Below are 27416 nucleotides of genomic sequence, written 5' to 3' on the forward strand. Positions count from 1 at the left end.
ATGCAATCCATCACGTAGGCCTACTCCTTTTTCATTTAAATACTCCATGGCTTTCATGATGAGGAAACGTAACCAAACGAGCGTTTGAGCTCATAGACGAGCTTAAATTATTTTTTGACTTTTAAATAAAATTGAAATCTGTTTCATTGCTGAATGATGACAGATGGATTAGATTCCTTTCTTACTTGGTTGATATGTTTGGTCCATTGAATAAACAAAATCTGAAAATGCAAGGGAAAAACAACAATATACGGTATATATTCAATTGCCATCTCTGTTTAAAGGAAATTGCTCATCAACATGGGTTATCTGTATCCATGAGCCATTGACATATTGATACAATGGAAATTTACAAACTATAGGCTACTGCTTCCATGATGGTTCAAGGAAGGTTGGAAGAGAGTGATTGATTTATGTCATCGTCATTTGGAGATTGTCTTAAGGTACTAGAAGCAGTGCCGGTCTTTGGGGTGTGCAAACCGTGCGGTCGCACAGGGCCCGCAAATTAGGGGGCCCGCAATTCACTCAAAAAATGCAATAATTTTTGTCATTTCCAATGGAAAAATTCAACAAAGGAATTAGCAACAAGAAAACATAGAAACTCAACGGGTGCAACCTATTTCGTCCCTGAACATTTCGTACCTTGAAAAGATCAAGAAAAAAAACAACAGAGCCGAAGTCGCTGATCGGAGTTGTCGCAAACATTTCAAAATTTCTCTCGATCTTTTCAGGGGACGAAATAGGTGGAAATCTGATTTGTTACTCCAATTTCAGGGTACGAAATAGGTTGCATGTAGAATCAACATAGAGACATAGCTTTATTTCCTAAAAATGCCTAAGAAAGCATGATCTTATCGTTTTGCTATGCCACCGGACAGCACCATTTTACAGTAATATTCATGCCCAAATTTTTGTTGAACATGCTCTCAGAATGCCCCAAATTCAAATTAATGTTTCAAAATTATCTGGGGAGCCCCCCCAGACGGGCCCCTGCCGCTGGGTGTTGATTTAGGCGAACACGCAGTCTGGCTTCGCCCGCCGACCGTCAAACCAGCCCCCTCCCCTTTCAAAATGCTTAGCTACGCTACTGAATTGGATCATTGTCGTTGGGGCCCGCAAAGCATATTCCGCACAGGGCCCGAAATACCCTAAGACCGGCACTGCTAGAAGGCTCTGCTGTCTTCTTCGCGAGGGGAGTACGTTTTGTCTGGCCTCTACATTTCGACCAGCCTGGTTTGGGTGGCCCTTCCAGGAGTAGCTACCAGTACCGTTCAGCACTTAAAGATGCTTTGGAAGCTTTCACCTGCAAGCTTGATAATAAATGAAAGAGAAAAGTTAGAATGAACGATTGAACATGTTCCCATGTTTAAAGAATTATCATTGGTGCTGGTTGTTGATGGCAAAGAACAAGTTCTTCCAGAGTTGGAAAAAGAATTGACTTTGCAACATCTCACAGCATTAGAATTAGAACTGGAATTCATTCGATATTTTCCTAAAATTTATGACGATGAGCTTGATTTAATACAAAATTCATTCACATTGCTGGTGGAAAAACTTCTCGATAAATTGCAGGATGAATTTTTAGAACTCAAAACGGATTCTTGCCCAAGAGACTTAGTCAGAAAGATATCAATCACTGGATTTTGGCCATTGATGTGTAATTCCTATCCCAAAGTGGCAGAGAAAGCTACTCGAAGTATCCTTCCGTTTGCTTCCACTTATCTATGCGAATCAGATTTTTTACTCTTGCAAATGAAAACAAAACAAAGAAACAGATTAGACGTGGAGAATGATAATCGTTGTGCTCTTTCCAATACTCTTCCACGACATTCATGAGTTATCGAAAAAAATCACAAGATTCACACAGACTGTTAAATGCATTGACTCTTAGAATTTTGAATGCCTATTCTTTGAATAAAATGCTTTTCAGCTACGTTCTTTTTTAATTAAATTATTTTAGTTTGAAAAGGAATATTACCAGCTAAAAAGCTTATTTCTAGTGAAAGTTTACTTTATCTTCCAAAACTTAGATTAAAATATTAATGTAAACGAGTTTTTAACAAACTAAGTTTATAGGGGGGAGGATTTAGATTTGAATATCGACTAAAAGGGTCCACCAGGTAAAAAAGGTTGGCAACCACTGCCCTAAACACTAACTTTCAGGGTTTAAAGTTAGAAAATAGGAAAGTTATAAGGTAAAGGTGTCGTCGTCGTGTGAGCGTCTGGGGCCGAGGGTCTATCCTTTTACCACCCCATGATTCACGATGTTTTCGAAGTAAGGTGTGGTGTGTAAAAGTGTGAAAACACTATTCACCAATTTTGGTCGATTCCAATCTATGACGTCATGGAATTTTGACGATTAAAAAGTTGTGTGGCCCGATAACTCATGTGTAATTGACAAAGTGGCCCGCGACAGCAAAAAGGTTCGTCACCCCTGATGTAGATCAAGCAATTAAATAGGCACTGATGCCTCTCATCTTCTGTTGTGGTTCTTCGGTGTCATTGAGGATGAAAAGTTATACAAGGATCCTTTCTTCATTTATATTTTATCTTATCTGTTGCGTAATCAAGTGCTTTGTTTGATAATAATAACGCTTAGTGCATGTATGAAGTAGAAGTATGATACAACCAGCGAATCAAATCACAGGCCTTCGAGAGCATGCAAGTTTTTGTTTAGCAGAATTCGTGTTCTTTCTCGGCCAAATCCTTTGCCGGATACGGAACTAAAAGGTATGTTCAAGCTTATAAAAAATTCCAAAACAAGACTTCGTTCCTAAACTTTTCGTCAAACTTTCGTATGATTCAACTGATGGTCCAATAGGATGCGCGGTGTGACAAAACATTTGAAATGAAGTAAACGATATCACAACAAGTTAGAAAAAATAATTTATTAATATATAGAGCTTTCGCCACACAAGTGTGGCTTCTTCAGTATATTCTTATTCAAATAGAATCAAATCAAGATCTGGTGTGATTTTGTTTACTTTGTTATAGAAAAATGCTTCAACCAAACACACATCCAGTCGTGCCCAACGATGTTGAAGGCAGGCAATGGATGTTTGTGAAAGCAGATGCTATGGCTTTGTAAACATAATTGTAAGAAGATAAAGTTTATGCTACAGCGCCTTTTTACATTGATGCGACAAAAATAATTTGAAGAATAAAAATGTACATCGAGTGCCCCCGGCTAACTATCCAAGAGTCGAATATATAACTAAGATAATGTACTTTTCTAGTAGTTTTGTAGATGTTTTTTTACTATGATGCACGTTTAGGCAAATAAACAAAATTGAAATTCTTCACTTCAGACTTCCTTAAATTGCTGCTATGTTTCTGCCATCCCAGTGCGTTTCAAACAGCATTCAGTCATCAGAAAGCTTGAAGATTTTAATCAGATTACCGGCTGGGAATATAGATGTTAAGCATTTTATTTGATGATGAACACTCCATCGTTTTAGCGTCAAAGAGCGTTATTCATAACCCACAATATCGCAAGGCGATTGATTTTACCTGTTGTGAGATAGTTTTGCACTTTTCGATGTAATACCTTCCGATATGGTTTATAATCAAATGCCACCATTTTTCTGCCTGCTGGCAAACTATAGTTGTTACGTGAACAAAGCATTCGGCCAATCGCTGTTCAAACCATGTTCGTTGCAGATAATAGGCTACAGTTTTGACATCTTTTTTGGTTCCAGGTTGTCTCTAAATAGTTGCTTATTATTAAATTGCGCCCGTTTTAATCGAAATCCAGCACATTTAATTTCGTTGAATGTGTGAAGCAAATTGAAAAAATACTGAAACGCATGTTCTTCAGGGTGTGCGCAATATTCCTGCCATGGGGGCTACATTCTCATGCCGCATGATGGAGCGACAATGATCGTGTTTATCTTCGACGATGTAATTGTCAACAAATAATTAATTCGCAGCTGTAGTTTTATTGAGTTCAGTGTTGAATTTAGTTCCGCTACGCTTCCGTGAGTTCACAGTGACGTCGACAGATTGGCAAACGATTTAGCAAAACAAATGATGAAATTTGCTGGACATATTTTGAGAGGATCGGCAGGACAGCTACATCAATTGGTTATTGAAGGTATGGTGGAAGGAAAGAGGTGCAGGGGAAGAAGGAGGCGAACTTGGGGAGATGATGTAAAATAGTGGGCTGACTTGTCAAGCATCGGCGAAGCGAAAAAGTAGCTGAAGAACATGAAGTGTGGAAGCAATTGACAGCCAACTGGCTCAGAGACGGCAAAATTGTAGCTGGTCACTTTTGAATCTCTTGTTCTCTGCAGTAGCGTTGACAGGAGGTCCAGAGTACTTTTGGGCTCGGGCTTGAGATGATTAGACCGGTAGCCATTCTAACGGGCTCGGGAATTCGAGGAAACCACCTCGTATTCGTTGGTTTTAAAGCGCTGTTCTTAGAAGTGTCTGGATTTGGGGCCTGACAGTCTCATTTGCACCGGGCCTAAATTATCCTTTCAACGGACCTGGTTCTATGAAATAATTTTTCACACTTTTTATTTTAGAAGCAAACTCTGAAACACTGTACTTGTGCAGCCGTTCTTTGACTTCATCATCCATATAGGCCTGCCGATACAGGAACATATTTTTGGTGTAGGTGCAGCCGCAATGATCAAATGAAAGAAATTTTTATTGTTGGCTTACGTGAAACCAATTTCATTTCATGATTAAACCAAATAATCTTGCTACCATAACCCAAAAAGAAGCTTCAAGATCAAGCGGCGCTGACTCCACTCTCGAGGTGTGCGCTTGAGCAACGCACGTTGTGAACTGCTCTCCATTCAGCAGCATCTAGTGAATGGAATAATTCCCCGGCAATAAGACTTCAACAATCGGAAACTTCACTCTGTCAATCTCGGTGCGGGCCTGCGTCAGTGATACAAAGCCTCTACAAGTATGTACAAAACTGCCAGGATTAAGCTATGCAAGAAGCTTTCCCAGTCCGAGAATAAAGATTCAATCAATCAATCAATCAAACAATATTATTACTGAAAGTTGTTTATCAAGTTCATAATAATCTTTGCCATCATTAAATCTATTGAGGACTAATATGAAGTCAATAATGGTTTAGAATTGACATTTGTGGCTCTTTGTGCGTACGTCGGGGCAATTTATAGACTTCCATTGTTAAAAGTAGTAATTTCCTAAAACTGCGTAAATCACTTCACGATTTGAAAAAATCTTTTTTTGCAGACCTGCCTCGCATGGTAGGCCTACAATTGTGACGTAAACATACCATAATACAGACAGATATGGTCATTTAGAAAGTCTGCTTTGTAAACCGTTGAAAGCAATGCTCATCTGAGATAGATGAATCACGCATTAGGCTAATAGAGCCTATTACTTAACAGATGAGCGTTGTTCTCAACGGTTTACAAAGCAGACAGTGTCAGTGCTGCCGTATAGAAGTGAAGCAAACACTATTCACTGGTGTTTTTATATATTAGCCAGCAACTTATGCTAATCATTGACTTTTACTATGTTCATTTGTAGCCTACATATTGTACATGTACATGTTAAATTAATGCAAAATATAACTTTTTTTTGGCTGAGTTGTTTTGTGTGTTGTTTTTATATCCTAAAAATCGGTACCTGAAGATGATGTTAAGTAAGGTAGAAAATTTTATTGCAAGTTACATTAAGGTTTTAATGTTTCATATCTTTTCAGATATTATCGATTTGTTGCTTTTGCATATTTTTTAGGACCTTCTGATGATCCTCCTTTTAGGGTGAAACAGGCTGTAGAGGTTTTAGAGAGTAGTAGCTATATTTGATGTATTTCACTTTGCTTGGCTTTTTTGCTTGGCATTGAGCACTTTTTGCAGTAAATAGTATTTATTGTTTTATTGTATATCTATATAATGTGTGTTATTTTGATCTGCAATTGTAACTCCATAGCGTCACCAAACGAAAGTTATTGTTTGATTAACCTGTTACCGCAATAAAAACTAAACTGCCACAGGCAGTGCTGCAGTGGGATACCTATCTGTAAACTAATGTCGTACGGTAGGCTATTAGAAGTTATTTTTGCTTGATTGAGGAAACTTTTATCCTCGGACTGAAATAGCTTAATTCTGGCAGTGTCACATAAGCCACTTGCGGGAGCTTTACACCACTGATGCAGATCGGTTATTGAGAATGGAAAATTTTCCGATTGTTGTCGCGTTGTTGTTTGGGAATTATTATGGGCCCATCTCGCCTGTTACATTATCCATCCGCTGAATGGAGAGCAGTAAGTTCTTCAAATGTATTGCACAACCTCACATACCGAAGCCAGACGCTTAACCAAGCAACCAGCTGAGCTGTATGGGCCTGCAGTTCAATTGATTTTGTGGACGATATCAATTATTTAGTGAGAGAAATCCAATTTGCACAACAACTTTGGCAGCAAAAGACCAAAAGGCCACTCAAGGCAGCTGCCTAACAATTAGGCTGCAAAAAAACAAGACAAACAAGGTCAAAACAACAAAACAGAATCGATTGGACGAAAATTTTAATTTTTTTTCAGGTCTTAGAATGTCCTGTTGTAGGCCTATGTTAAAACCAGAGCTAAAGTTGGGTTTGAAAAAAAGCCGATTAACTCCCCCCCCCTCCCCTAGTAATTTGATTTTGATCTTCATTCTTGGACTGCAAATGCTTCCTTAAGAGCTTGATCCTGGTGGTTTCGCTTAGTTGTAAAGCAGGCATGTGCAACTTTTTTTTACAGGCGGGCAGAGTACGAAAATTTAAATGATAACGCGGCTGCATTAAATTATTTACAAGAAAATTTAGCATCATTTTCGTATGAAAGTACTAAATAAGGAAATAGATTTATGTACGTCCTATCTTGTCATCACAACTTTTTTGACGTTTTTGCTCTCAAAAACCTGAAAACTTTTCGAAAATGGTGGTGGCATATGCTCTCTGCACTGCAATAGCAATAGGCTACTCTGACGTCTTTTCATGCAACCATTATTTTAAAAACAAGAAAAAAATCGGGAAATAGCGGAATATTGACTACAGCAAAACATTCTCTATTTTCTAGACCTCTGCTATGTTTGTCATAGGCCCGTATTATTTTTTCGTTGTGATGGTCAGAAATAAAAACAAACTGAACTGATTCTCAAGATCAGCCTCAAAATCAAGCCAAAAAACTATTAAAGCTGGTTGATAAAACCGAAACAAACAACCGCCAATCTGAAAAAAAATTACGCAAACTCAAAAAAATAAAAGCCCAAGTTTGTGGGAAAACTGCAGGTTGGCAACACAGAAATAGAATAGATATTGAAGGCTCATTCCCATTCACGCTCCACACACCGCGATGGCACCACTCGAGTGCGCCCGCCGCCATCTTTGTTAGCACAACCAATCGTGAAAGCCTATTCAACCGGTACCTCTAAATACCCATTCTCAGGCATTGTAGGCATTGTCGGGCATTATCAGGTATTGTCAGGCATTGTCAGCTTTTTGGGGGGTTGTGGAGCATTTTCAGGGGTTGTCAAGCATTTTCAGGGGTTATCAGGTATTGTAGAGTAGTCTAACTACTTTCAGGAATTGTTGGGAATTTCCAGGCATTGTCGATCATTATCAGGGGTTGACAGGCTTGTGAGGCATTGTCGAACATTTTCAGGCATTATCAAACATTTTCAGGGGTTGTGGAGCATTTTCAGGGGTTGTCAAGCATTGCAGAGTAGCTACTTTCAGGCATTGTCTAGGATTTCCAGGCATTGTCGATCATTATCAGTGGTTGACGGGTTTGTTAGGCATTATGGAACATTATCAGGCTTTGTCGAACATTTTCAGGGGTTGTCGAGCATTTTCAGGGGTTGTCAGGCATTGTAGAGTAGCTACTTTCAGGCATTGTCTAGGATTTCCAGGCATTGTCGATCATTATCAGTGGTTGACGGGTTTGTTAGGCATTATAGAACATTATCAGGCATTGTCGAACATTTTCAGGGGTTGTCGAGCATTTTCAGGGGTTGTCAGGCATTGTAGAGTAGCTACTTTCAGGCATTGTTGGGAATTTCCAGGCATTGTCGATCATTCCCAGCAAACATTGTACTTCGGCCCAACGTAGTGTGACAGTTGGTAAAATAATGCTCCTCCGTTGGCACTACGTTGTGGCCGAAGTTGACCCAACGTATCTTGCACCATTCGTCGCAGTTGGGACAACTTCTTTAAAATATTTGGGCCAACGTTATCCCAACTCTACACCCAACGTAGTTAATCGTTGGTACCCTACGATGGCCCAACGTATTTTGCACCATTCATCGCAGTTGGGACAACTTCTTTAAAATATTTGGGCCAACGTTATCCCAACTCTACACCCAACGTAGTTAATCGTTGGTACCCTACGATGGCCCAACGTATTTTGCACCTTTCATCGCAGTTGGGACAACTTCTTTAAAATATTTGGGCCAACGTTATCCCAACTCTACACCCAACGTAGTTAATCGTTGGTACCCTACGATGGCCCAACGTATTTTGCACCATTCGTCGCAGTTGAGCCGACTTATTTTAAAATCTTTGGGCCTACGTAATCCCAACTCTACTGCCAACGTAGTTCATCGTTGGTACCTACGCTGGCCAAACGCACTTCGCACCTTTCGTCGCAGTTGGCCATACATATTTTGCACTAATCGTTGTAGTTGAGCAACGTTGGTTAAACTTAACCTGCAATTTCAAGTTGACACTGTCCTGATGATCCATATGCCAATACGGTGACCATCTTCTTATACTGAGCAAATTTAAGTCAATGATGTAAACAAACGTAAAGTTGTTGAAAAATACATTTATTCGAATGGTAAAATGCACCACCCATGCACAATTGACAGCTACGACAAGACATGCACAAAAGTCTAAAAACACAGTGGACTGAGGTACTTCATGCCTCATCAGAAGACTACGCCTGGATGTTACAACGTGATCTGTGACGGCCTCAAACGCAAGTACCTATAAAACAATATGCAACATATGTAAAGAAAATATACTGTACAGTGCAAATTAGATCGTGTTTACAGCACCGTGAAAGAACAGACTCTAATTGCTACATATCTCATGGATATGTGTATGCAACACCCGGTTATTTTACAATAACAAGCATTTTTTTAATACATCCTAACATTCCTCAGTATGTTTTAATTCTGTAATTCGTAGCCTATACGAATACGATGGGCTGGGGAATGGGTATACCGTTATGTTCTATTAACCTCTAACAATAATGCACATTCGTTAATCGTGTTAATGCAGTTTGCTTTCTCTAACCAGTGCAACTTATTATTGTTATCGTTTGATAGATCTTCGAAGTCAAGTCTCTTAAAATGTGTGCATATTTCTTGAAGTTCTGCTCCAGTAATAAACTAATCGCTGGTTTAGTAAATAAAAATGCTTTTATTGCCCTTATTGAGAGAATAGTAACGATTTGTCAGTGACGGAGAGAACAAATGAACATACCCGCAGTACTTTTTTTAGCAAGACGTTTAAGCCGGCCCCCATCGCGGTCTTCCCACGTCTTAAACCAGTCGCCCAGTTTGTGGTCGATTTCTTGTAGAGTGCATGATTTCGTATTGCTCTGGACAACATCTATAAGTAAAGCAGTTTTGTAAACAAATAATGTTACATCGATTTTTATTTTTACACAATCATCTACAGCAGTGGCCAGCAGCTCTTAACCTGTGGGTAATTACTCAATCTGGGGAAGTTTGAGGTCTTCCAGAGGGCAATGAGCAGGACAGTGCAAATTGTTACCAATTTTTAATCAAACTTAAATCATTGTTGGGTTTGGCTATTCCATTCAATTGATTGCCAAAGACTAATAAAATTGGTACGAATGGAATTAATTTTATGCTGCTGTTTGGAAGTCTTCACGAGAAGATGCAGAACAACATGTTCTTGTCGAAGGTTGCTTATTTGTGCGACTTTTTCTCTGACATAAACGCCTTGAACTGCTTGAAGGGCAAATGGACAAGGTTATGGGATTTAATAGACAAATAATAGATTTAAGATGCCCACCATGCTTAAGTGGGGTAACGGGTCAGAAAAGGTTAAGAAGGTTGCTCTACACTCTACTCTACAGTCTGTTTCACGTGCGTGGCACGAACATCTGTAATGAAAATAAAGGCGAGGACATCACCATAAGCATAGCCGCCGAACCCGGGAAGGTCGGCCTTCCGGAGCTTTTCGCAGAGAAGGCCACCCTTCCCTGCGAAATCGGCCAGATCAACTTTCTAATCTCATCTTTTTTATTGCACACGAGTAAACAGCAGGTGTTTTTAAACTGGATCTAGACTGAGGCATTAATCAGGGATAGTAAACAGCAAATTGACAAAAAAGATTACGAAAAAGGTAAACTTCAGATGCTGCAAAACTTATGTTATATCTAAGGTTGTTATTTCATTGAAAATTAATCATGAACAGTGAGTATATATTCTTTCTGGAGACGATATCATACCAACAAAAGGTGAATACAAAACTTAAACAAACTACTTACCTACGACCATGTTCTTTAAGTTTTGCATGGAATCAAAAGAAAACTTTTTCTCTCCACTTAATTTATTTTTCCCCTTCCCGGTCCGCGAGACGTAACTTGCGACTTCGTTTAACAGCACCTGAGGCATCAATCGATTAACCGTGTCGTATAGGCTTCTTCCTCCTATACGACACAGTGGTTTGAACTGCAATAGAACAGATGGATGTTGAAATGCATAAGCCGAGATCGTTGAAACAGCCCCATCAAACAGTCGCGGTGCGTACCAGGCTACCAGCGTACAATGGCATGAAATTTTTGGATATATATTGGTGTGTACCATGTGATTATGTGCGATGAATTGTGCAATTAGCCTGTTGAGGCAGACATTAAATGGTTTAGAATTTATTCATTCAAGTTTAAACTCATTTTAGGCTAAATAGAAAAACTAACTCCCCACACATACAACTCATGTATTACCAAAAATGTGGGTGACTTTAGATAGGTAATGCGCAGTAAGAACTAAGAACATATCGTGTTCACTAACCACAATCTGATAGGTCTCCTCATTCTCCAGCATGCAGCTTACGGTTTTTAATTCCGCTATGGTTGTAGCAGGAAGAGGAACATCCTCATTTGACGTTGCTCTGTCAGAATTGTTTGAAGATAAGTGAACACTTTTCCTTCTGTAAGCAAACGTAAATCCTGTTACAGTGAGCATCTGTATACTTAATATCTACTAGTAGTTGGGCTTAGATTTGTGCTTGTAACCCAATATTGATAACCTTAACCACGATGTCTGGTTGGCTAAAGCTTGCTTTCCAATACAAAGCACTGTTCTTACTTTTGCAACACAACCGCTGTGAGGACAATCATGGGTTCCACTCCGATACCAAGTTTGGTCAGTTACTCGGGAGATGACAATAGGAAGGGAGACTAGATCCGGGTGAGAATCTTTTTCAAGGTGCCACACATGACGATTAGGATATATATTTAAAATGGACAAAAACACTTTAAAGTTTTCAGAAAAGAGGACAGAAAAACTAGCGACAATCAACAAACAAGGAAGAAATTTTTACAGAAGCAGATAATTCTTTATGTCCGCTTTATCCAGGTCAGCCGTTTTCTTCAGGACTGCAGACTGTGGGGGGAAAAGCACTTTGTTTTTTAGGAGGGCAATGAAACAATGCAACAACGTAATCTGTACTAAGTGTACATACTAATCTGATTATGGTCTAACTTGTTTCATATCGTAAAACCTTATAGGAAGTATTACAACAGTTAATCGCTGTTTCATGTTAACAATTATGTTAAACATTAGATAGACATACCTGTGTTTTCTCTTTTCGTGCAAAACACCTTTGGATGAAGATTGTGATTCATTGTCATCTGTTGATGACAATTCAACATCACTTCGTAATGTGTATTCTTTACACCATCTTTCAGCCCTTCGCAAGTCATCTAATATAATATGTATCAAAATATATGTTAAAGCTTTCATAGATAAAACTAAGTCTCATTATAAGTACTAAGTTCAGGTGTCGTGAGTGGTCAGTAAAGCCCATCGCCGCATGCTTTGTATCCGGGCCACACAGCTACTCGAGTAAGATTACTGCAGCAGTAGCGAGTCACTGGCAGCACGATGTGTGAAACTTACCCTTACTTCATTCTAACACCACACACCTAGCAAGAATGAAGTACCAATTTATCATCTTGGTGTGACTCAGTCCGAACTTGAACCCGATACCTACAAACAGAGGGTGCACATTAGGGTGATGACTAAATTTTTTTTTGAGGAAATCGAAAACGCCTGCTATGGGAAACGATGAACTTTTTTATGTGTACCAAGAATGTGAAATTTTTTTTTGAAAATTTTTCAAAAACCTCCCCCACCAATTGATTTTTCTGACGTCACCTAAGTACATTTTTCTCCTTTTTTACTCCTCATACATTGTTTAAACTTGTTACAGACTCCTTACCATACTAAAAAGGTGGCCCACAGTATGGTGCAGATTTTGGAAAAAAAATTGTCGAAAAAAGTCAAGGGGGTTCAGAGATTTTACCCTTTTTGTCATTATTTTTCGCAACAGCGCCTCTAGCGGAAAATTTTTAATTAGTGTAACTTCAAGAATTCTTAAGGGATTTCGACAATTTTTTTTTGTCAGATGGTTTATTTTTGATACTGGGTGACTTGGTAGTTTGTTAGTTGTTACATTTTTACCACTAGATGGCAGTAATTTGTTTTTTTAGTGTAAAACTTGCAAAATCCTTAAATCGACTGCATGATACCCAAATTTATCGTATATTTCCATGTTCTTTTCTTCATATTCATTCAGGCTTCATATTCATTTAAAATTCGTTCCAATTCATTATAAATATCTTGAGCAGATCCACTTTTGCACTTTAGTATTCCAAGTTTGACCTCATTTGTTTCTCTTTGGAGGCAAACCACCTGAAACTCCTTCCCAGACAACCTTTTCCATCAAAATGGAGACACTAATATTTTCCTTCTTTCAACAGCAACTTTATTTTATCCTTTTCGTTGTTTCCAGCTCTTATAACACTACGCCACACACCAGACTGCGATAGAGTAGGGAGAGTAACCCCTTCTTCATTCAGAGTGGAGCACACACCCGATGCTTTGTGGGTGGACAAAGAATGGCGAACCACCATTTTTGTTACTGACAATGTTGACGATCTCCTCTTCTTTTCAAACCCATCTTCTTCTTCTGATATTGTGCTCTCGGAATAACTGGAGGCCCTGTCACTTTCAGAATCACCATCTTTGCTGGACAATTACGTATTGTTGAAGCAGGAGGAATTTGTAACTTTAGCCTTTTTGAAGGGTGTATTGCAGAGAGTGAGGAAGGTTTCAGAGTGGTGTAGCCAACTCTTCCACGTGACTCAATTTGCTTTTTGTAAAGCTCTTTATCTTCGTTAGACAGCCACTTTCCATCACTTATAGTTATATCAAAAATGATAGGTAAGTCTTCTTTAAATTTTTCGTTTGGCCTTCGTTTGGATTTTTCGTATTGTGAAACCAACTTGTCTAAACGGGCATTGATTACCTGTTTCCTGAGAACTGGAAAACTAAATTTTTGCCACAACTGGGTCAGTTCTTCTTGTATTGTTGCCATTCTTACTTTTTTTTAGCTTTTCAGCTTCCAGCAGCACATGATATCGACCTAAAACCTGGTAATTTGATGGCAGCCGAACACAGGTATTCAAATTCTCCATTCTTGGCAGGTCTCGTCGTTTGGTGTAGCTGGAGGAGGGTAGATTTGCAGCCCAAATTCCTTTTTTCTTGGAAACAGCAGTATTCGACTTCAAAAACGACATATTTTTAAAAGTAGCCTATGGTATAGGTTACAGGTAATTCCTAACAAAACTAAAAATGATAATCTTTTTTTGCCATATAATTACGATATTAACTGCTCTGGACAACATTTACAGCTAATTAACAATCTATAGGCCCATTATTCAATTTCGTAACAGTTGCATGGACAAGGATTAACGAAACATTGGTTCACCATGTTTATTACCATTAAACTACATAAAGAATGAGCTACCGCACAAATGAAAAAGGAGTGGCAGAAATCTATCTCACTCATGATATGCAATCCAAAACAACCAGTTAAGCACCCCCAACTCCAAAACCCAATACCGGTAACTAAAAAACTAACCCGATAACTAGGCTAACGTGAATTCAGTTGCATGATAAATTGCATGAGCGTATTATAGGCCCATTAAATAGACTAGGCTACACTATCAAGATTTTATGTACAGTACAACAAGCTGCTAATAATTAATAGATCAAATGATTTCAATTATTCTTTTAAATTCTCAGCAACTTGCAATGCTATTAAAAACTCTTATCTGGTCTAGCTTTATAGACTATCAGTTCAGATATAAAACACTAGTGCCCTCTAGTGACAAAAATATATCAAAATAAAGTAACAATAAACCTCCTTAGCATTCAAAATGAGCTTATTGACAAAAAAATTTACCGAAATCGCTTAAGAATTCTTGAAGTTACACTAATTAAAAATTTTCCGCTAGAGGCGCTGTTGCGAAAAATAATGACAAAAAGGGTAAAATCTCTGAACCCCCTTGACTTTTTTCGACAATTTTTTTTTCAAAATCTTCACCATACTGTGGGCCACCTTTTTAGTGTGGTAAGGAGTCTTTAACAAGTTTAAACAATGTATGAGGAATAAAAAAGGAGAAAAATGTACATAAGTGACGTCAGAAATATCAATTGGTGGGGGAGGTTTTTGAAAAATTTTCAAAAAAAAATTTCACATTCTTGGTACACATAAAAAAGTTCATCGTTTCCCATAGCAGGCAAAAAAAATTTTTTTTAGTCATCACCCTAGTGCACATGCTAACCACTAGGCCAGACAATCGGTATAAAAATGCAGATAATTCAACTGAACAGCAGTGGACACTGGAGAAAGTGCAAAATAATGGTAAATCAAGCATTTTAACACAATTTGCTATTTTATAGAAAACATTAGAACATAGAGTTCGCAAATTAAACTTCAGTCATATAACATGTATATTGTATAATATATTGAGATGTAGCCCACCTGTTTCATAAAGAATAGTAACACTGTATTCTGCTCAATCACTTTTAAGGGTGGCCATTGATTCCAACAAACCTTTGTAGCGCAATTTCGATGCACAAGGTGGCCATTTTGACAAATGTTTTTCACGGTTTGACCAAAGTGAACATACTTCCACAGGCATGTTCCGCTCTTTACAAAATTGCACAACTTGGTACCGGTACATTGCATTAGTAATTATATAACTAACACCTACAGAAAGTTCTGATATAAACTGAAACACAATATGATGTAAAGAAGTGGTTGTCAAAAGCCGGTCCGCAGAAGATCTTACTTTCTCCAAAGCTTATTTTAATGGAAGTGGCTATTTTTCCACAATCAAGTGTTGCCAGAGTTAGGATTAAAGTTAGGAAGGGTTAAGGTAAAGGTTAGAGTTAGGAATAAAATTAGGATTTTGATCTTTGCCCGGGAATAAAAATTTTTCCAAAATACAAGTTTTTGTTTTACATAGCTTAACTTTTCTCAAATTAGGGCAGAATTTCTTATCTGGCAACACTATTCAGGCTATTATTACACTATATAGTGTAAATATAGCCACAGCCTATTTTAATATGGAGTCATTAGCATATTGTCAAATTGTGATCGTACTGTGAAACATGCACAGCTGTAAAACTGACATGTCTCCATGTAAAATTGTTTGATAATATAGGTGAACTTTTTGATGACCTAATTCTGTGCTGTTAATGATATTTTTGTGACAAATTGTGCGTAGTTTTCAAAAATTTTGAAACACAGAAATACATAACCAAATGGGGAATTTTGTCCTTGATTTTGAAAAATTTCAAAGTCGTTGGTGACGAAAATCTAGAATTAGATAAATTTGAAGTTCCAGGATAGTCAAAGCCTGCAATGGAAATTTGCCAGAACCGGAGTTTGAGAAAGCAAAGATCTAAGTCATATATTTCTATTTGAGGAAAAAACTTGATGTTGTCCAGTGTAATAATTGTATGCACTGGCAAGTAAACACAATGCAAACACACGCCATGTAGCTGACAACTGTTGAACTTCAAATATCACTACTTTTTGTTAAAATATATGCTCTTAAGATCTAAATCAAATATAAGCACTTTTTGTAGTATTAATAGTTTACCCTGAAGAATATATCTGAGTCAACTGAACAAACCTTACCTGAGTTTCATGATGTGCGCTACTTGCGTTTTCCTGCACTAAGCTGCCAGCTATGAAATGTGCAAAACTGCAAATGTCAGCCAATACAAAATTACAAATGTCGTCACGCCGTCAGCTTTGAAGGGTTTTCGCGCGTTTTTTACTATCGCACGTCACAGACAAAGTAGCTTCTGATTGGCTCAAGACACTAACAATGGCGGACATTTTTTTTAACTTTCTCAATCGAGATGCGACAAGCGCAGTCTAGTTGTTATAAGATGTCTATGGTTAAAGTGCTTACCTACCAACACATGGTAAAGGGAACTGTGGTACAATTATTCAGCTCAGTGTTGTCATATTTTGTTTCAAAAATAAAATGAAAAAAACGAAAACAAAAAAAGAACCGAGCACGCAAAAATTGCGAGATGAAACTACAGCCCTGATTTGCGAATTAGTGTTTTTGTTCAGAATTAGTGATCCTCATAGTGATGCATGATTTAGAAAAACATTTCAATTTTTTTTTTCCTTAAAACAATAATGTAAAAAAATTGAGATATTACCGTAGTACATCCGCAAATAATGACGTTGGCCCAACGTTTTGTACAACTGCACACCAACATTAGCAAGACCGACTTTCTAATTCTAAGTTTTTTTGCATTTTCATTGTCCCATTACAATTGTAAAAGGAATACAATAAAGCAAACTTAAATAATTCTTCGTAGGTATTATCAATTAAAATATTTCCAAAGTTGGCAAAGTTGGCAAAACTACACTACCCTCAGCCAACCCGAACAACCGTCAGCCAACGTTGGGCCAAAGAAAAATGTTTACTGGGTTATCAGTGGTTGACAGATTTTTTAGTCATTATAGAACATTTTCAGGCATTGTCGAGCAGTTTCAGGGATGGTCAAACATTTTCAGGGGGGGCGGGAGGGGCGGACCGCCCCGGCGGCACGTCTGGGGGCGGCACTTTCAGACGACGATTTTTGATTTTGATTATAATCTGATAAAAAAACGCATTTCATTTTCACACAGGGCCGGATTTAGCTGATGGGGGGCCCGGGGCACTTTTAGATCAGGGGCCCCCGTGCAAAAAAATTGTTTGTGCCTACGGCGCGAAACACCCCCGCGACGTCTACAGTAGCATTAATCCACCACTGCACAGCATTTTTCAGAAACTACAAATCTAAAAGAAAAAAAAAATAACACAAAATCACACTTTTTTCACGTATGGGGGCCCTTTAAAATTCGGGGGGTCCAGGGTACCTGCACCCTCTGCCCCCTTAGATCCGGGCTGGTTTTGCATGCTTTTTCTTGAAGGGGCGGCAAAACCTGAATCCGCCCCGGGCGGCACATTCCCTAGCTACGCCACTGCCGACAATGCCTGCCAGAAAGAATCTAATGTACTTTACAATGTCTGAGAACCCCTGACACCTAAAAATGTTCGACAATGCTTGAAAATTTCTGACATTGCCCAACAACAAGCCTGTCAACCATTCATAACGATTGACAATGCCTGGAAATTCCCAACAATGCCTGAAAGTAGCTACTCTACAATGCCTGACAGCCCCTGAAAATGCTCGGCAACCCCTGAAAATGTTCTATAATGCCTAACAAACCTGTCAACCACTGATAATGATCGACAATGCCTGGAAATCCTAGACAATGCCTGAAAGTAGCTACTCTACAATGCTTGACAACCCCTGAAAATGCTCGACATCCCCTGAAAATGTTCGACAATGCCTGAAAATGTTCCATAATGCCTGATAAGCCTGCCAACCACTGATAATGATCGAAAATGCCTGGAAATCCTAGACAATGCCTGGAAATTATCGACAATGCCTGAAAGTAGCTATACTCTACAATGCCTGACAACCCCTGAAAATGCTCGACAATCCCTGAAAATGCTTGACAATGCCTGAAAATGTTCCATAATGACTACGGTACCAAACCTGTCAACCACTGATAATGATCGAAAATGCCTGGAAATCCTGGACAATGCCTGGAAATTATCGACAATGCCTGAAAGTAGCTATACTCTACAATGCCTGACAACCCCTGAAAATGCTCGACAATCCCTGAAAATGCTCGACAATGCCTGAAAATGTTCCATAATGACTACAGTACCAAACCTGTCAACCACTGATAATGATCGAAAATGCCTGGAAATCCTAGACAATGCCTGGAAATTCCCAACAATCCCTGAAAGTAGCTACTCTACAATGCCTGACAACCCCTGAAAATGCTCGACAACCCCTGAAAATGTTCGACAATGTCTGAAAATGTTCTATAATGCCTAACAAACCTGTCAACCCACTGATAATGATCGACAATGCCTGGAAATCCTAGACAATGCCTGAAAGTAGCTACTCTGCAATGCTTGACAACCCCTGAAAATGCTCCACAACCCCTGAAAATGTTCGACAATGCCTGAAAATGTTCCATAATGACTACCAAACCTGCCAACCACTGATATTGAGCGACAATGCCTGGAAATTATCGATAATGCCCGAAAGTAGCTATACTCTACAATGCCTGACAACCCCTGAAAATGTTCGACAACCCCTGAAAATGCTCGACCATCCCTGAAAAAGTTTTCCCTCAGCCCTTTTTGAGGCGATTTGTGCAGTTTATAGCTGCACAATAAGGCATTTTGTAAACAATTTGTAGCACATATATCAACTTGAGAAAGCTCCAGCGGTGAATACCATCCATGTGCTAACAAAGATGGCGGCTAGCAAGTTGCGACGGTGCCATATAAAGCGCTCTATGAGCCTTCTATATCTATTCTATTTCTGTGGTTGGCAACACAGTTATGTGTTGGCTACTGTAACGACTAGAACATCACACAACTAAGGCAAAAGAGAAAATTGAAAAAGAAAACTAATCTGGAAATAGTTAAAACATCGCACTCTCGAGTTTTTTGGCGCTAAAAGTAACTACTTTCAATTCTCTAATTTTCGCAAACCATCATTTTTCCCGATTAGATTTCTTTTTTCAATTTTCTCTTTCGCCTTAGTTGTGTGATGTTCTAGTTGTTACCGTAGGCTCTCTCTCTCTCTGTAGGTATCATGGCTGATACAGCCCTCGATGTACAATGATGTTCCAGTTTGATCGATCTCGTGCGTCTTGCCAAATTTTAGTAGGGTTTTTGATTTGTGGTTGAAAATTGTGCAAAAATGTGAATCTTTGAGTTCCTCTTGACCGTTTTCCTATTATTTTTCCACTTAAAGATAAATCTTCAAGTTCGTCTTTCCTTATGCTGTGACCCAAGAACTTCAGTTGCCGCATTTCTATAGATCTCATTATCTGCTGCTCCTGGCCCATCTGTTGGAGAACTGCTCTGTTGGTTCGAAAAGCTGTCCATGGAATTTTAAGAATTCTTCGGTAAAACCACATTTCTGCAGCGGATAGATTGTAGGCTACCGTAGGCTACTGCATTCGTATTGTGAAATTGCAAGCCAACAATTCAATTCAATTCAATTTATTTTTTATTGCTGGCGCGAACATGTAGAGAACGGCAAGCAGCATTATTATATCACAAAACTTCAGCGCAATAGCCTATTACACAGCGCGCGAAAATTTAGACTACACTTGCTTTAATGCGAACCATATCAAAAAGTTTTCACATTTAAGCAAGCGCTCAGCAGTTATTCACAAAGTTTTTACGATTTATTACCCCCCGTTACGATACTACCGCCAAGGATGAAGACAATAAAATGTAATTTGAGAAGGGTATGCATAGCCTACAGCCAGGGATGGAGGAACCACGTGGGCCTCCCGGGCCTGGGCCCACCTACTTTATTTTCTGGGTGGGCCTGGCCCACTCACTTTTGAAAGCCAAATATTTTTGAAAAGGTAGCAAAAGATTTGACCAAGATAACCTGCAGTTTTTTGTGATATAGAGAAAGTAATTTTAGCTGCAGCTAGGGTAAAGGATGCAGCAACTTTGTCTCTAAAAAAAGGCACTTAAACCAGGCTAGATGGGGATATTGATGTTAATTCTTTCGAAAAAACGAACTTAAGCTGTTAAAATAGATAAAACATTTACATGAATCTATCAAAACTGATACAGTTTTACCTGAAAATCCCTATGTTTAACGCTACTGCAAAAAGGTCTTTTTCGTGCCACAGACTGGTGAAAAATTACTTAAAAAGCAGATTAACCCAAGAGCACTTGAACCATAGGACGAACAGTTGAACACATTCAGAAAAACTTGATCGATCAAGTTGATCTCACGACAATTTGCCAAGAATTTATTGCTTTCAATGATCGTATTATTAACTTTTTTAGGAAAAAATTTCAAGTGTAATACAGTAGCAGTCACCTATATAGTGACAGTTGAAGAAACCTTGTTGTTTGATACCAGTAGACCTATTATATTTGTATATTGATGGTGCAGCTGTAAGTTGTGTATGCACATAATACTGCAGGCTGTTACTCCCAGATAACTGTGCTAACTGTTAAATATGTGTAAGTTATATACCAGTTCAGTACCGGTACTCCTGGTATTGAAACTTTGTGGTAATTAGCTGTGCATTGTTGATGCCAGTATTATATATGTATATTGGTGCTGCGGCTGTTACATATGCGCACAGCCTACTGTATAATGCTGCAGATTATTTATCCCAGGTGGTATTATAACTGTGTGTGTATTGATTCTTTTTTATTTGTGTGTTCATCGCCATATTTTGTACAGCACTATAAAGCATAGAAAAATAAAACATAGTAACCTTAGCGGGTTTAACATACTTTATTACACACAAAAAATATAACATAATTAAAATAAACTCAAACATTTTCGACATGCCTACGTGTGTCCTCATCAGGAATTAAATCTGCAATAGCCTATACATAAAATGAAAAATCGGAAGATATATTTGACTTTGCATTGCAACTGTAACGACACTCTGGACCAGGGGCGCGGGAAGTAGGGGTGCCCAAGGGGCTTCAGCCCCCCTGGAGCTAATTCAACCCCCTGGAATTTTCGATAATTGCTTCAGCCCCTCCTAGAAATATCTGACAATTTAAGGTAGGCTACATAACGTTGTAAAGGAGGTGAGGCTTATTGCCGATGCCTTAAACTTCGTTCAAGGTGTTGCAGTTGTAATTCGTGAATCGTATCTTCTAAAGGTGACCTTTTATCGATCTTTATTCATGTCTTTTTTGGTTCCGATGAAGTTGCCTGCAATTTTCTGAGTTTGTGTCCTACTCGTTGGTGCGTTCGTGCTTCTGCCCTCGCTCGTGTTGCTAATTGCTACCCTATCCTGTTGCAATGTCTGACCGACATGGCAGAAGATAGTGCAATGAGAGGAGTTGCACGTGCAAAGATATTCGGCTTGGTAAAACAAGCAAGCACGATGTGGCTTTATTTTGCGATTAGCCTACCTGCAGCGGTGAAGTTTTTCAGCCTGCAGAAGCCGTCGCAAGACAGTTCCAAAACAAGAAGATCTCTGCTTCTACAATCTACAGCTTTAGAATCCATCACCATTCTTCACAAACGGATCAAAAATCTCAGAAAAAATGAATCCATTTCCAAGCTTATGGAAGTAGCGAACATCCTTAGCCTACGTTTGCCAACAATCCAAAGACGCCAAATGATCCCCGAGTGAGCAAAACTCCAGTAAAATTTCGAAACACAGAGGAATCGGATGCTTATTGTCGTCTGCGGAGAAAGAGAGTGAAAACAGCAATAGGCTACACCGAAACCCTTGATTTGGTTCAAGCTGAGCTTGATCGAAGATTCGACCAGGCGGATCTGCTTACAGCAGCCAACAGAGAGAAGGCCCCTCTGAGCTGTGCAAACGGTGAGGAAAGATCTGATAGGCTACTGAGATCAGCTTACCCGATGCCATCAGAAAGATCGCCTAAAAACGGAACTTAGCCTACCTTGCTCAGCGATGTTGTAAGTGGAAAAAGCTCAAACTCCACTTGAAAGGTTGCTGAGATAGGCTATTATCGCAACTAAACCCTCAGACACTAGATCTTTGGTGTCACCTTTCACACAGAAGGGGACCGAATGTTTACTACCAGATTTTTTATGTCCACCTACATAAGGGGGGGCAGAAGCTGACAATACTACGGCAGCTTCAGCCCCCCCCCCCCTAGAAACAAATAGTTCCCGCGCCACTGCTCTGGACTAAAAATCACAAACTGAACAAATGATACGAGAATGATTACGAGTAAATTATGCGGTGGGAAACAGATCACATGAAGTGTAGACAACAGGCATTGGATAAACAATTAGAACACACACAAAAGGAACGGTGAGCCACAGGCAAACAACTGCCGTTTCAGAGATGAATTGTTACGTTTAATTCTTAAGGCTTCCATGATCTTAGTCTAAAAATCAGATGTGTCTCGAGAGATGATTTTAAATTGGCCGATCGAGACATTGTCAGTGCACGTTTCACAAGAGGCGATGTGCTCTTTAATTGCACTTTTAGTTGTTATAGGTTTGGGTTTAAGTGCTCCCCGGCCTTTGTCAACAAATATCTGGTTGACATACCAATGTAGGCTATGTGTTGTTTCCTGATGAGGACACACGTAGGCTACGTGTCGAAAACGTTTGAGTTTATTTTAATTATGTTATATTTTTTGTGCGAAATAAAGTAGCCTATGTTAAACCCTCTAAGCCTTAGTAACCTTAGAGTCTAAGGTTACTATGTTTTATTTTTTTATGGTTCAACAAAGCAAACTCTCTACCAAAGCTTTATCACTATAAAGCAATTTAACAATTTTGCAAATGTTTTGGCCAATCGGGCCCAAAAATGGAAACTTTGCGCTGGTTGGAACGAAAGGTAATCATGAAAACTCAATGTAGGCCATACATGATATAAAGTATTTGGAATGCAGCAATGCTAAGGGGGGTCTGGGGGTTTTTGCCCCCCAGAAGTTGGATTGACTTTGACTGCTGCGCGTCTGGGCCCACCTACTTTTAAAATGGTTCCTCCATCCCTGCCTACAGCATACGCTTTCAATATAATGCTGAGTAGCCTAATACGCGGGCAGTGCAGAACAACACTGCGGCCCACTGCCTGCACATGTCTGTTGTAGAGGCTTTGAAGCACTTCCTACTGTGTTGAAGTGTTGTTGTTGGGGATTTATTCCTCTCACTAGGTGCCACTGAATGGAGTGCAGTCCTGAAATGAGTTGCTCAAGCGCATACCCCGAGAGGTAGGCCTAAACCGTGCACCGCTTGATCTTGAGTCAGGCGTGTAAGCACTGAGCTAACTTTTATGAATAAGAATTCTATCGACTTTATGTTTGAAACCTACAATGTAAGACAGGACGCTAGGCTACTATTTCGACCGAACGGTCTCGTCAGTGCAGTAAATGGTACACTAGAAACGAAAGTTTTGCTACTACATAACTAATTCAGCGTAGTGATTTTTCCAATTCTGGTACGCAAAAAACCACATTTGGGAACTTTTACCCATCTTGCCAAAGTGCTCAAACTGCCAGAGCGGTGAGCACTGAGCATGCGTAATAATAATTTAAAAAAACTTCTACTTTTAATTTGGAAACATCATATACATTTCAGGTCAAGAAGAGTTGCCAGACAAAAAAATCTGCGTCAAATTGAAAAAAATTAAAATTATTGGGGAAGCTAAATTGTGATTGTAATAACTAATAGTGTGGCAGTCTTGAAAAATGAAAATTCAAAGAAAAATTTTAACCTGTAAATGTTTGCGTTTGAGGGAATAATGCAGCAGTCCAGAGGTTAGACGTTAGAGAAGAACTCGCAGAGAAGGGAAAATGCAAAGAAACGTTGATTTAGACCAGTGAATTTGGCAGTCTTTTTGTTGTTTGCATTTTCTGAGTTTGATCGCTTAAATAGATAGCCATTAGCCTGCCTAGTGCCCAACCATAGTCACCTTTTCACCCAACCAAGTTGGTTGGTTTTTAATCTTTATCCTCGGACTGACAAAGCCTTGATAGGTTATTCCTGGTAGTTTCGCATACTTATAGAGGCTCTTGATGCAGGGCCGGTTACCGAGATTGACAGAGTGAAGTTTTCGATTGTTGAAGTCTTGTTGCCGGGGAATTATTCCATTCACTAGGTGCCGCTGAATGGAGAGAAATCCTAAATGCGTTGCTCAAGCGCACACCCCGAGAATCGAACCAGCGCTGTGTGATCTTGAGCCGGGCGCGTAACCACTGAGCTATCGGGGTGGACCCTGAAGTTCAAACCCTGCCCAGGCTTGGTGCTGTAACCATCGACTCAGAGGAACATTGTTTATGACTACCAAATCAAATTTCTAAAGGATTGAATCTGGACTGTTGATTCTACTAGTTTTACAACTCCGTTTTTGATTAATTTTCTTTTGTTGTCCAATAGTTTGTAGTTTTGCACAATTTCAGCTCTATCTGACTGATTTTATAATTTTTGCCTAATTTCCATACTTTATGATGCAACAATAATATTTTTAAAAATTTGACCTTCCAAGCTGTTTCTTCTCTTGTTTTTTTTATTTTGTTTCCCTATTTTACAGTAATTGACGTCTTAATTAGGCTGCTTGATCCTTAATTGCAACAGACCACATTTTCTTTTCAAAGCTGAATATTTTTAATTGTGTAGCATTTTAACCTAATTCATTTGTTTTAATAACACTGTTTTAAACTAAAATTATATGATCAAAGTTTGTCTGAATAAAAAGTACATTAATTACAGGCAGGCTACTAACCACTTTGCGTGTTCTTGCCCTCAATTGTATCTTTGTTTTTAATTTTTTTTCTAAAATTGTGTGGTTGCATTGAGGTGGTTTCCTGTGACTTTATCTTTCGGAGTCTTCTGTTACATTGCAATTAATTTTTGAAATTGCCTTTGAAGACTCTCAAAGTAAAAAGTTAGAAAACTTGTTATTTTTTTACTTTTGAATTATATTTTTCATTTGTGTGGCTGGATATGATTTATTCCTCATCAAGATAAGCAACCTTTGATATGGTTTATTTGGGGGTATCATCATCCATTTGGCCCAGCATTAATATGTGAGACCTGGAATTTGTCCCTGCTAGCAGAGTCTGCCAATTTATGCAGGCCCTTCATTAAACTTCCCTGGTTATTGGTGTTAATTCTATTCGGTTTCATTGAACTGATGTCTTCTCACCAACTCAACTTTATTTATCTTTGACAATGTTTACATTTGAAGTCTTTCATTCTTACCAAGCTTCAGTTAATTTCTGTACATCTTTTGTAAACACATTCATTGCAATAATCACATCTTATGGAGTTGCTTTCAAGTCTTTTCCCCCATAGCCTACTGAGCAAGGATCAACTTTGTCTGGGTTTAATTGTTGCCACTAGTATGGAATGCTTTTGTTTTACTCATGTTGAAGTTTGTTATTATTATAACTTGGTAGCTTGAAAATTATTAAAAAGTTTACCAGTTTTACAAGTGAGTGCTTTTTGGGTTTTTTTTTTTAAAACACAAAACACTCTTTGAATTTCGTTGCAGTTTAAGATGATGACAAGTTAAAAAATAGTAAGGTTTCAAAACGAAATTAGTGGCATTAACTTTGGTAGAAAAAGCACCATGTTTACGTTTTGGATTAATGTTAATTGTTACCCTCCCTCGCTTTAGCAAGTGCAAAATGATTCTAAAATGCAACTCTTGCTAAAGAGATTTTGTGTCTAGTCTGACAAGGTTCAACTGTGAGAATTACTCCTTTGAAATTATTATGGAACTGCATGAGTGGATTCGAAATGTTTTTGATAGCTTGACTTTTAAAGAAAATTTCTATAAGCAAAACAACTGTAAGATTTTATTTTATCACCAAATTACCAAATTTCTATTTGACACGAGGCAGCTATCTTGCGAGCGAGTGCCCAAGTCAAAAAATGTGGTTTTGTAATACAATAACATGTCCTTCACTGAGTTCACTCTCAAAACACGTTATTTATTGGTGTCTTTGTGAAAAAAAGACTGTCAGGAATCAGGATGATTAACCTACAGAAGGACATTTTAACACAAAGTGGAGGATTTTGGACTTTGCGATCTTTCTCTTGTTAGAAGTCTGGACATGTTTTTAACTTTCAGTTAAAAAAAAATTCATGTTGCAGTTTTCCCACGAAACACTTTAGGATTGCTGCATGCTGGTTGCGAAGTATACCAGTGTTTACCAATACCATACATACATTGATATAATTAATTAAATATATAACCTACGCAAAACTCTGTTTAGGTCATTGCAGGAAGCAGTGTTATGAATTTTGTTAGGCGACTGTTTTCAACGGGGAGGAGGCTTGCCACACAAGAGGGCACTAAGAAGCCAGTGATGGGCCGAGCAGTGGCATTTGATATTGGTGCCATTGAGCGGAAGTGGCAGAAGAAGACTGAAGGTTTTCTGGACATATTGAAAGCAAAAGGGTCCTATTGGCTCATGATACCAGGCTTTTTCATCTCTCATCACCTGCAATACGTCAATGATGTTCACATGGTAGCCATGGTCAGATACAATGTGAAACTTTATCCTGAAAAACCGAAGGTAACACGAAAACATTTGTAACGACTTCCTCAATTCTATTGATTTTGGTTCCAGAAATCTATTGACTGCATTTCAGTTCACACTTACTGGACTTATGGCTGAACACATGGTCAGCATCTGAGTGCCATGGTACAACTTTCTGGTTTACATGAAATGTTTTCATTTACAATTGGTTAAATTGTGTTTTCGATATGGTTTGAGCTCTGTGTGTGTGATGAAAAACATCTATATCTTCATCACAGTTGTGCTGTTAATTATATTTTGATCATCACAGTAGCACAGGTGATTGCAAGACAGGAACCGATAGCACCTCAAGATCTGTCTGTATGATGAACTCTCTCCACCTTTGTGTCCATCAGAGGAGTGATTTATATTATTAACTCACAAATACATTGCGTTTGTAGTTGATTTGTTCTCAGTTGGAAGGATTAAGTACAGAGTTAGTTACCTGGGATCTTTCTACAGCAAAGTTTGTATTTTTCTCATTGCGTAGATTGATGTTCATGTAGAATACTATCAGTGACTGGGGGGACCTACATCTCCAACAAAACCCGAAAAGTTCTTGGACGGGCTCGTGATGTGAACCGCCACGTTCTTAGTGTTCTTCCGCAGTCTGGGTGTCCCAACTTCTAGGAAAGTTTTTTATCTTTTTTTTCAACCAGGATTTGGCAGACACCAGGCGCGGCTTATTCTCGCAATGAATCTGCCTGTAGTCACAGGTGAACACTAG

General features: G+C 38.8%; 1 protein-coding gene and 1 long non-coding RNA gene across 3 annotated transcripts; one reads left to right on the forward strand and one right to left on the reverse strand.

Moving 5' to 3' along the window:
* Positions 1 to 2642: 2642 nt before the first annotated feature.
* Positions 2643 to 27094, forward strand: LOC145778739 (uncharacterized). Its single transcript, XR_014290461.1, has 3 exons — positions 2643 to 2730; positions 19431 to 19584; positions 26384 to 27094. It is a non-coding gene; the product is annotated as an uncharacterized LOC145778739 (long non-coding RNA).
* On the reverse strand, positions 8818 to 12006 carry LOC145777905 (uncharacterized). 2 transcript variants are annotated; one of them, XM_082589261.1, is made up of 5 exons: positions 11797 to 12006; positions 11013 to 11151; positions 10490 to 10673; positions 9454 to 9582; positions 8818 to 8952 (listed from the first exon to the last, which is right to left on the reverse strand). In XM_082589261.1, exons 1-5 carry the CDS (start codon positions 11964 to 11966, stop codon positions 8939 to 8941), a joined length of 636 nt encoding a protein of 211 aa, XP_082445387.1. In that variant the 5' UTR covers positions 11967 to 12006; the 3' UTR covers positions 8818 to 8938. The 2 variants fall into 2 exon arrangements, with proteins under 2 accessions (XP_082445387.1, XP_082445388.1); XM_082589262.1 differs by lacking the exons at positions 8818 to 8952; positions 9454 to 9582 and adding an exon at positions 10048 to 10102.
* Positions 27095 to 27416: the final 322 nt, after the last annotated feature.

The sequence above is a fragment of the Aplidium turbinatum genome, chromosome 10, assembly GCF_918807975.1.
Source record: "Aplidium turbinatum chromosome 10, kaAplTurb1.1, whole genome shotgun sequence".
Classification (NCBI taxonomy): Eukaryota; Metazoa; Chordata; class Ascidiacea; order Aplousobranchia; family Polyclinidae; genus Aplidium; species Aplidium turbinatum.